Source organism: Rhea americana, unplaced genomic scaffold (assembly GCF_003343005.1).
Source record: "Rhea americana isolate MKP2758 unplaced genomic scaffold, rheAme1 scaffold_384, whole genome shotgun sequence".
In the NCBI taxonomy this organism is placed as follows: Eukaryota; Metazoa; Chordata; class Aves; order Rheiformes; family Rheidae; genus Rhea; species Rhea americana.
The window spans coordinates 107,966-118,702 of NW_028186517.1; the positions used below are offsets into that span (position 1 = coordinate 107,966).

Sequence of the window (10,737 nt, forward strand, 5' to 3'; positions counted from 1 at the left end):
CAGCAATCAAAAACTGAGCCCCTGCCGCCGGGTGCAGGGTGAGATGATGACAGGTCAAGCGCGCTGTCACTCAATCCCGGGGCTACCCCGCCCCCTTCGTGCAGGAACGGCCTCCGGATTGCACCGCACGTTATGCACACGTGACGCCCTCAACGACTCCGCCTCCCCTCGGGCTGCGGCTTCTCATTGGCTATCCGAGGAGATGCACTGGGCCAATAGGGGCGCAGGATGCCGTCAAACCGGCGTGGGGAGGTGGTGCGCGCGCGCGGCGGGAGCGCGCGAGTGGCCGTTGGGGGGAGGGGGTGGAAGGTGAGGTGAGGTGAGGTGAGGTGTCGCCTGAGGGTTCCCCCGTTCTCGTTTCCTTCTTCAGCCGCTCAGTGCTGTAGCAGCCACCTGCAGTCCTGCATGCGCGGTTCTTGCCCGTGCGACTCCCAAACCCTGCATTTTTACCCAGCCACGCTGCCTTTCCCAGACTGGCTCCAGGCAGCCTGGCTTCCCTGCAGCGTCCCGCAGGCTCCACTCGTGACCCTTCTCTGCCGTGAAATATGCCTGTTTGCTCCTGCTGTCTGCTTCCTCCCTTTCAGACAGTTATTCCCCAGCTTAATTTTATTTCCTCTTACCCCAACAGTGCTTAATTTCTCGAAGAGGTGATGAGGAGACATCCTGTTGAGCGCTTCTTTGAAATTCAAGTAGCCTGTAGGTCTGGCTGTTTCCCTTCTCCTTGTGTTTATTTACTCCTTCAAAGAGCTCTAGTGTGTTTGCGAGGCCTTGTTAACTCTTCTGCAGAATGTCACATTTACCTGTGCACACACTAATTCCRCCCTTCATCACAATTAAGAAACCCACGTCCTCCGACTGAGCGCTGCCCTTGCCATCCATGTGTTCCTGACACAACTGAACCCAGAGGCTCACCGAGAGGGAGCTCTCGGGGCAGGGGCCTGAGGGGCATGGGACATGGTGATGCCTGACATGGCTCTGATGGGGAGTTGCAGACCTGCTTTCAGGGCACTAATTGCTCTCGATTCCTCCTGGACTCTCAGCTCCAAACGCAGCCACGTTTTTCCCTACTGTAAGGGCCCGGACAATGGTCCTGCTCACTCTGCACTCATCCTCAAAAATGGCCGAATGCTGGGCACCATCCTGTGTGGACATCATTGCAAAGCTGGCATTCCTCAGCCCTGCTGCAGGAAACAGGATCATAATGAGTTTGGGCAACAGTTTCTGAAAATTACACGTCATCGAGCTTTCCTTGCTCCAAACCACCTTTCTGTGGAGGACTGCGTACTCTCATCGCTACTGAATCACATCCAGGCTACAGAAATGTTGACTGCACCCTGCTGCGAGCAGAACAGATCTCACCAAGGCGTGCAGTACATTTTCCATGGTGCTGGCCCCTGCTGAGGGCCTGGTGCCAGCCGTAATCATGAGCMTGGCCCCTTAGTCGTTCCGTCCAGGGCCCCTGATGGGAGAACACATTAGTGACTGCCACTACTGGACTAATAGGCCAGTCACGACAGCAGAATGCAAGTTGTGCCCCTATTTATTGGGTCTGTGCTGATTGGTGCATCTTGCTGGCTGAGCTCCTTCGGCAGTGAAGAACCCATCTTCTTTCTAGGGATGAAGGATGCACAGGGTTTCTCTGCCAGGCCCTTGTTGCTGCGGCCCCCTTCTGCTGCTGGAGGTGCCAGGGACCAGGCTAGAGGAGTGCACACACGTGGGTCCTGGGCACGACCGTCAAACTACACCTATGAAAGAGCATGGAGAAGGCGCTGAGGGCCAGCGGGGCCATCCTGCACCCCTCCAGCAGGGCGCACATCCTCACTGCTACAGTACAGTATTGCGGGCCCTGATACATACCAGGCGGTCAGCTGCAGGGTGGCCCCGCTCCTCTTTCCCCCTCTGCGGGGCTCCTGCCCTCTGCGCTGCCAAGTCCCAGGAGCTGCAGATGGGAGGACAGGATGAGCCAGGGACCTCTAGCTTTGCGCACTGTCACCTACAGGCTATCTGAGAGCATTGGAGCCCTTTATCAGGGCGTTAATGAGGTGCTGAACAAGCCCAGCATCTATCCCCAGGGATGCTGCTAGGAATGGGTCACCAGCAGAGCTTTGCACTGTTAATCACACCCTGTCAAACCCAATGGGCCAGASGATTTTTCACCTATCTGATTGTCTGCTTATCCAGCCTGTATCTCCTCAGCTTGGCTCTGAGGGCCCAGTGGGAGACTGTTTCAGGGACCTCGTTCCCTGAAAACTAGGAGCTTTCAAAGATGACCGAGAGCAGCCTTGCTACAGCATAAGCCAGCTCTCACTCAGCATTCTCAGGTGCAGCCTGTTGGGTCCCATGGACTCACACGGGCCAAATCCTTTCCGTTAACTCAGACCTCATCCACTACTGGTGTTCTCTCCTCCTTGAACCCTGCCTCTGGGTGCAGAGGGCTGGGAGACCTTGTCAGTGAACCAAAGCAAAAAGTACATTGAGAACCTCAGTTTTATCTGTGTCACTATCACTACACCTACAGACCTAGCAGTGTTTCTAAATCCCTCCTTCAATGCCTGACCCTACTTCCCTCTCCTGTACAAATTCCATGTGTAGCCACACTGGTCTTTTGATGTATCTGCTTGTTTCCTAAGTACCGGGATGGACCGTTCTTGCACTTGGAAGACGCTGTCCTTTAACACTTGCCAGCTCCTTGGGGCCCCTTTACCTGTCAGTGCTGCCTCCCGTGAGCTACTACCCCCTAGGCCTCTGGCTAAGCCCAAGTCTCTTCTCCTGAATCTTGAGGCCTGCTATTTCATGGTTGCTACAGCCCTGGCAAATGCAAAGCACCACATCCCTAAGCGGCTCCTCCTTGTCAGCAAACAGCAGAGCCAACTATATATCATCCATGGTTGGTCCCTCCAATGACTCTATCTGTATCTGTATCACCGAATTTTCCCCATCTTCCTCCAGAAATCTCCTAGGCTGCTTGCTTCCTGCTGTGCTGCCCTTCCAGCCAGTGTCAGGGAGGTTAAAGTGCCCCTTGAGAACTGTGTCTGTAAGCCAGAGGGTTCATTCATGTCCTCTCATGAGTGGGTGGCCAGCAACATGCCCCMGCCCACTGTGAGCTCCATCCATTATGCCCCATCACAGCTCAGTTATGCTGCTTGAGGTGGGCTCCGGTGCTTTCCCTGCTGGATCTCGCCCCATCTCCAGGCAGGGATGAATCTTTCCTCTTGCAACCACAGCTTTGTAGAGTCCCCTCTCCTGGAGGTCTCCATCAATTGTTCAGTTGAGCAGAGCTTCAAACCATCCCTTCTTCATTAGACTTGAGCTCTCCTATCCACAGCATCCCAGTCCTCTTCATCCTCCCTGACAGCACACCTCCTCCTGGAGCACCTTCCCTGGTGAGTCCAGCCTCCCTGAGGCTGTGGTTGTCCTGGCCCCAGTAAGAGACACCAGTGCTGCCAGCAGTTCCCAGCCTGACAACTGTGCCAGGACCCTTTCTCCAGCCAGTGCTGGCACTGAGCCCTGAGACGCAGTAATGCCACTGTTGTGCCATCCCATGCTGTCTGGAGCAGTTTCTGCCCCCAACCCAGCCAGCTACATGGCTGTCCCAGAGCAAAATCACCATCCCTGCACCCATCACTCCCCATTAGGCAGGGACTACATCAGTGCCAGACCCTCACCCTTGGGCAGACTTCTCCATGGAGCAAAGAGCAGCATCCCAGACACAAAACAGATCAAATGCAAAACACATTAAATGACCCCCCACACACACTGAGAAGCACTGTATCTCCGCACCTGACTGCAAGGGTGCTGTGGGAGCCCACAATAACCTTGCTGAAGCCAAGGTGACCAGCATCCACTGCTGACCTTTGCCACCAAGTCAGATTCCACTCCAGACCTATGTGGGCACCTACCTCTTCCCCAGGAACAGCTTGCTGCGGTCTTGGGCACTGCATTGAGGAACAGAGAGCAGCCATGAGCCCCTCACCGCAGGCGAATGAGCAAGGCAAGAGCTGCACCCCTTGGTCTCATTCTCCAGGAGCTCTTTGGTAGCACCATGGGCTGTACCATGCCACGAGCCAGCAGGACCATGGCACTGGCAAGCCGGGGCTCACCTCTGCAGCAAGGTTCGGGCCATGCAGCCCAGGGCAGCCAGGAGCAGGGCACCGGAGACAGTTAATGCTGTCACGAACCAGGCTGGCGGGTTCCAGGTTGCCTCTGTCCGTGTGATGACCAGTGGCTCTTTCCGCAGTGTCTGCAAATGCAGGGCTGAGGGGAGCATGCTGGGGCTGGGGGCAGCTGTCCTTGGGGCCAGCGTATGAAGAGTACGAACCCCACCTGGCCATGTGGATGCCAGCCACACGGATTGAGCCAGGACTGCAACTCAGTTTCGTGGAGGAGGGCCCCACTTACCATGCGCTGGGCAGTGGTCCTGGGCAGCACCGTGGTGGTCCGGGGGATGACATGCACCACCAACATCACTGTAGTGCTGCGGCGTGGGACAGTAGGGCCACCCCATACTTCCACCAGCAGAACGAAGGTGCGGGGCTCAGCAAGGCCGTTGGGGACGTGGAAAAGGGTGTTCCCCTCCAGCCGAAAATGCCTGTCCTCATTGCCTGGACAAGAGGGTCTGCTGAGAGCCCAGACCACAGTGAGAGGCTGGGCTATGCAGCAGCTCAGCTGCTCCTCACCTCTGATGATGGCATAGGACAGTGTGGCACTGTTGTGGCTGCCCTGGCATGCTAGGCGGGTCACAGGCTGGCGGGTGGCTGGCTTAGATGTGATCCTCAGTTCCTGCACCTTGGGTGTGCACACTGGCACCTCACTGAGCACGGCCTGCAGGGAGCAGAAGTGGCCCAGCTTTGCCCTGCCCAGCTCCCCAGCACCTCACCAGTGCATCCCGGCTGCACTGCTGAAAAGCACCACCCAAAAATTCAGCATCAAGCCTGCCCCAGGACCAGTTGCAGCCTCCCACGAGCTCACTGGTCGGGCAGCCAAGGGTGCATGGTGTTATGACTGCAGCAGCACGTCCACGGCGCAGACCCAAACCTGCAGGTGCACAGCCACATCACATAGGCAGCTTCGCTGGTTTGCTGGGTCCAGGTCATTGCGGCTGTCTGTCAGCCTCACCGTCAGCCTGTAGTTCTTCTGTCGTTCATAGTCCAGGGACCCCACCACATAGATCTTGCCTGCCAGGGCAGTGCCAAGGTGCTGGGGACCCATGGGAGAGGTTGAGCCTACTTGGCAACAGGAAGGGGGCCTAGCACTCACCAGTGTGTGCATCAATGGAGAAGGGCTGGGCAGAGCCCACACCCTCCTCGAGGCTGTACTTGATGCTGTCCCGTGGGTAGTCGCGGTCAGTGCCCGCGATGCGCCCCACAGCAGTGCCGAAAGCTGCAGTCTCCAGCACTGTGAAGGCTGTGTCATTAGGGCACACCGGTGTGTATTCATTCACAGGCGTCACCGTCACGAGCACAGGCACGTGGGCTGTGTAGCATACATGATGGCTCAGCTGTGCCAGTGCTGTCCCACATCCCACGCTGGCATTGGACCAGGTATGCCCTGGTGGGGACAGGCCTGGGGATACCAGGGACAGTGACACTGCCCATGCCCTCAGGGTGGGCATTTTTGAGGCAACAGAAAGGAAACTTCTTGCTCCCTTCCTGCAGTCCAGAATTTTGGGGGTCTAGAAGGGGCTTTCTCCACCTCAATCTGCTGTCAGCCCAGCCCCCACCAGACTGTTTGTAAGCTCCCAGGTGCAATGGGGGTATGTGGGTACAGGGGTGTATGGGACGGTGGGCACGCAGCACTTACTGCTCCGTGAGGGCTGACTTCCTGCCGTCACCACAATTGTGGCTGCAAACTGGAAACCCACGGCAGCTGCAGCCTCCGAGTCATAGTCCAGGGTGGCATTGACCTAAGTCCAGATGAAAGAGGTCAGGCAGAGCTGGGTGGCTGCGGAACTGGGGTGTCCTGCAGAGCACCTCAGGGAGCCCCCAGCTCTGACATGAATGGCACACAGCAGGCAGGTGGACCGCTGTCCTGCTCACTTCCCATCTAGTGTCCACCACCCAGGCTCACCAGCCACCTGAATGATGCCTGCAACCCTGCTTTGCCCCAGCCTTGCTGACCTGCAGCTGTGGCCCCTCCATGCGGAAGAGGAAGTGTGAGGCTGGGGCACCCTCCACAGCATAATGCAGAGAGCCATTGGCATTGGCGGGGTCTGTGCACCTCAGCATCACCAGGGTGCTGCTGCGGGGCACTGTCTCAGGCACCTGGGACCTGCAGAAAGGCAGACAGCAGGGCTCAGCTTCTCTCCCACCACACTTCAGGATGCCACGCTCCCTCACCACAAGGCATCCACAGAAATGCAGGAAGCAACTGWCCCCACCACCACCATGTGACCTCCAGCAGGAGCCCCATGGCTATCTCCCTGCGCAGCGCCAAGATCCCATGACTCTCCATCTGGCACCAAGCCCCACAGTCCGTACACATAGAGGGCTGGGGTGCAGCGTGGTGCCTGCTGGTTTGTCCTCTGCACAGTGATGTTGAGTGTCATGGTGGCGTGGTCTGTAGGGTTCAGCATGTTGTAGGCCTGGACGAGCAGCTGGGTGTGAGCTGCCTGCGGGAAGTGCTCCATGTCTATCTGGTGGGCACTGCGGATCTCACCAGTCGCTGCAGGACATGGAGGGAGCCTCATGCTGGGCTGGGGTGGTCCAGATGGGGACAGGATGAAGATGGTGGGGATGTCCCCAGGGACCACTCTGCAGGCCTTGCTCACCTGCATCAATAGTGAAGAGTGCTGGTGCCACTGGAGCAAGGATGACATAGCGGACCTTGTCACCACTGGCACGGACCTGTGTGACCACCTCCAAGGGGCCCGTGCCCTCTGGCACTGTCACAGCCCGCAACGGCTCACTGTGGGCGTAGGCATGTGGCATGGCATGGCGTAAGTCCCACCAGCCCCAGCCCAGCCTCAGTCCGGGCCCCACTCACATGAAGTTGACCTGGGGACGGCGCAGTGGCAGCACTTCCACTGTCACGGTCCCACTGCAGTTGTGTCCCTTCCTGTCTGTCACCACAATCTCCAGTCTGAACACCTGTGGGCCACACCAGTGTGAAAGGCCAAGGGGATGGCCAAGAGTAGGGGCCACTCATCTACCAATAGTGGCATCAGGTCTATGGGATGGGGATGGGGACAGGGAAGAGGATGGGGATGGGGACAGGGAATGGGGATAGGGATCGGGACAGAGACGGGGATGAGATAAGGATGGAGATTGAGGTAGAGACAAGGATGGGAATGGGTACAGGAATACGGATGTAGATGGGAAAAGAGATGTGGCTGGAGATGGAGGCAAGGATAGAAATGGAGAATGGATGAGAATAGGAATAGGGATGGGGATGCGGACATGGACAGAGATGGAGATGGGAGCAGAAATGGAGATGGGGACAGTTAGGGACGAAGATGGAGCTGAAAATGGAGACATTAATAAAGATAAGGATGGAGACAAGAAGAGGAATGGGGATGGAGGTGGGACAGGATGGGGATAGGGACAGAGTTGAAGATGGGGAATGCAAGGAGCTGGGTGCCCATCTGGTGAGGAATAGGCTACTGAGAACTGTGGTAGGAGTCAGCAAGGGGCTAACCCCAGCCAGGCTGGGAGAAGGGCCATGCCAGGGTGATACCCAGACTAGGAGACCTTGGCACTCACCTGGGTGCTGTTTCTGGGGTCAAAGCCACTGGCAGGTGCCAGCACCGTGCCCCGTTCAGTGAGGATAAGTGGTGTGTCGTTGTTTTTGAGGTAGAACTGCAGAGAGATGGGCACAAAAGGGAGAGCAGAAACCTCCCATCCCCTATGCCCTTGGCAGCATCCCATGTCCACCTTTCCCCCCAGCCATCCCCCAAAAGCTGACAGAGGGCAGGAGATTGGCAAGCAATTGCCCCTCGCTGAGGGGGCTGCAGGACCTCACTGCACCCAGGACTCACAGTCAGCTCTCTGGCCATCTGGGAAGGCACCACGGTGTATAACGGTGTCCGGGGTGCCACATCTGCTGGGACCTGCACCATGTCTCCTTCTGCAGCACAACATGAATACCAAGAGAAGCCTGGCATGAGCTGAGGTGGCCAAAAGCAGCCCACCCACTTGGCTGTCCCCCATTGCTCCAGCACAAGGTGCCCCATCTCACCGGCACCGGCACCAACTGTTACCTATGCTGGTAAACTTGGCAGCACAGTGGAGCTCCTGCGCGGCCATCACCCTGATGAAGAGCTGCCCTTCAGCCTCATCCTCCCTGTTGCAGGCAAGCCGCAGCAGCAACACATACTGGTTCACCCGCTGGGCATCAAGTGCTGCACCAGCCCGCAGTGTGATCTGCCATAGCGGCACGGTGCTCAGCAGGGCACACACTAACCGTGGGCATCCAAGCTGAACTCCCTGCCCTCAGCTGGCCTGGCCCGTGGTGCCGGGCATGTACCTCAGCCTGAAACGTGGAGGCAGGCGTGTTGTTGGTGCTAATAGCGATGGGGTTGAAGGGATCACCAGGCTCGACACTGCGCAGGGTGACGTTGGGGTCGAACGGACTGCCAGGCTCAACATGGGCCAGCGTGACCCTGGGGTTGCTGCTCATGTTGCTGCAGGCCAGGGTCACCTTGGCCACGAGGGTGCCTGGAGCTGCGTCCTCACTCACGGTGACAATGCGTGGCAGGCCRAGCAGGGCTGGCAAGGGCAGACACTCAGGGACCAGGCTCAAGTCAGGGTCTCACCACCAACGCACATCAGACTGGAGGGCTGCCCAGCCACTTTTGGGGATTCCCTGTCCCTGCACCCTGTGCAGCAGGCACAGCGGTGCTCAGGGCACCCTGCTCTTACCTGCACCTCTGACAAAAGACCCTGGAAAAAGGAAAAGGTGGTGTCATCCCAGCTGGCCAGAGATGCCCCAACAATGCCCCAGTTATGCTCTGGAGACGCCCCAGCAATGCCCAAGTGATGGTCCCCCTGTCCCACCTTGAGCCCTGCCACCCACTCCATACCCATCCTGGTAAATGGGGCCAGTTGGGGGGGACCCTGTTCCCCATCTGCCTGTTCTCACCCCTCCATCCAGGATCAGGCAAAAGGTGCCCTCAGCCCAGGCACTGCAACCCCATGGCCAGAAGGTGCCTACCTGGGGCATGGGAGGCAAGAAGGAAGAGGAGGAAAATGCTGTGCATGCTCATGGCTGCAGGCAGCTCTGTTTGGGACACGACAGGAGCTTGTTGCCAAGGGTGCTGGGCACCACCCAGGCCCTGGCATAATGCCAGCCACCTGTGGCTCCTGGTCCAGGGTTGTGGGATGGGACATTGCCCCGATAGCCACCGCCTCTGCAGGCGCAGACCTCCATCCGAGCTGTGCCTTTGATCCTGCAGATGGGGGGGGGGGAGGGACTTGAGGGTAACAGGGACACGTCATGCACAGCCTAGACCCTATCTGGGGTTTTAACCAAGTCACAATTGCCCATCATCAGCTCCAGAGCACACGGATGTCTCCAGCGTCCCCAGGCCCACGGCCACCAGAGGGCATGGCCACTCTTCTGTGCCAGATGCGCTGGCTTGCTCCAGTCAGCTGCAGGGACCAGCCTGGCCTGGCAYAGCTGCTCCTACCACTGGATAAAGCCTCTATTTTCAGCAACAGGCTGACCAAGGCCTTGCCAGGCGTGTGCAGGCCTACTGCAAGCCAGGACTAGATAGCATCGTCCTGGCCACGTGGAAGGACCACAGAGGTAGCAGACACAGTGTATCCCCAGCTCGTATGTGAGAACCTTTGGAGGGGGGGGAGCTGGTGAGGATGAAGGAAACGATGCTCTGCAAAGTTTTGCTGCCACATCAGCCGCTGACTTGCTGCTTTGCCATGTTACACACTGGGGAGCTGGAAAAAAAATTAGCTGGGAGCTAATTTTTGGCCTTGCTCTCATTCATTTGCAAACCAGAGTGATGTCTCCCAGAATTACTGTTAAATGTTATTAGCTACCAATTAATAGACACTGGCAGAGTGCAACCYGTTTGGCTATGGGTCACCTTTCTCCTCTTTTGAGGTTCAAATATTTTGTCAGCTGGGGGGGGGGGCTGCTCCTGTAGCCTTTGCTGGCTCGCTGAGCCAGCTGATGGCTCGGGCTCACAGCCTGGCCTGCAAATGTTGGTCCCTTCACTTGGTTTTTGCAACAGGGTTGCAATTCCTCCAGCTGAGGCTTCYCCGGCTCACTGTGCCACAGTGCGCTGCACTTGGGACCCCTGGGGCCCACCCCAGGGTGCAAGGCCACCCCACAGACCAGGTACCGCAGGGCTAGGACAGAGCAGGGCAAGGCGCTCATGTCCTGGGGGAGGGGGGGGGCTGCCCAGCAGTGGGGAGAAGGGGCGGTGGAGCACCCAGAGGGCAGGAGCGGGGGCAAGGAGGGCCTGTCACTGGGATACGGTAGGGGTCCTGCTGAGGTGGGCCCCGAGCCTGGGGTCCCACCCTGCCCGACGGGACACTGTGTCCCGCGCTGCCAGGACACCTGGATCATGCCTGGCACAGCCGCATCCCGGGCTCCGAACCGGGGCGGGGGCAGGTCCTGCCTTGCCGGGTCCCGCCCCAGGGATCGGGAAGCTGCGGTGCCCAGCCCGAACCGGGCACGGCGGTGCTGCCCTGACGGGGCTGCCCGGCCCCGCTGGGACACCAGGTGCCGCCGGGGGCCCCGGCTGGGGCGGGGCGCCGGGGCCGGGGCCGGTGCGGGCCGCGC

The 10,737-nt window shown here is 58.6% G+C and overlaps 1 protein-coding gene across 1 annotated transcript; it reads right to left on the bottom strand.

The window, feature by feature from the left end:
* Positions 1-149: 149 nt before the first annotated feature.
* On the bottom strand, positions 150-9,020 carry CDHR4 (cadherin related family member 4). The gene is made up of 18 exons (XM_085313389.1): positions 9,017-9,020; positions 8,856-8,876; positions 8,461-8,702; positions 8,195-8,357; positions 7,973-8,061; positions 7,698-7,793; positions 6,982-7,085; positions 6,767-6,903; positions 6,477-6,660; positions 6,117-6,267; positions 5,800-5,902; positions 5,257-5,472; positions 5,035-5,174; positions 4,677-4,821; positions 4,399-4,601; positions 4,101-4,240; positions 3,900-3,935; positions 150-207 (listed from the first exon to the last, which is right to left on the bottom strand). The coding sequence occupies exons 1-18, from the start codon at positions 9,018-9,020 to the stop codon at positions 150-152; spliced, it is 2,232 nt and encodes a 743-aa protein (XP_085169515.1).
* Positions 9,021-10,737: the final 1,717 nt, after the last annotated feature.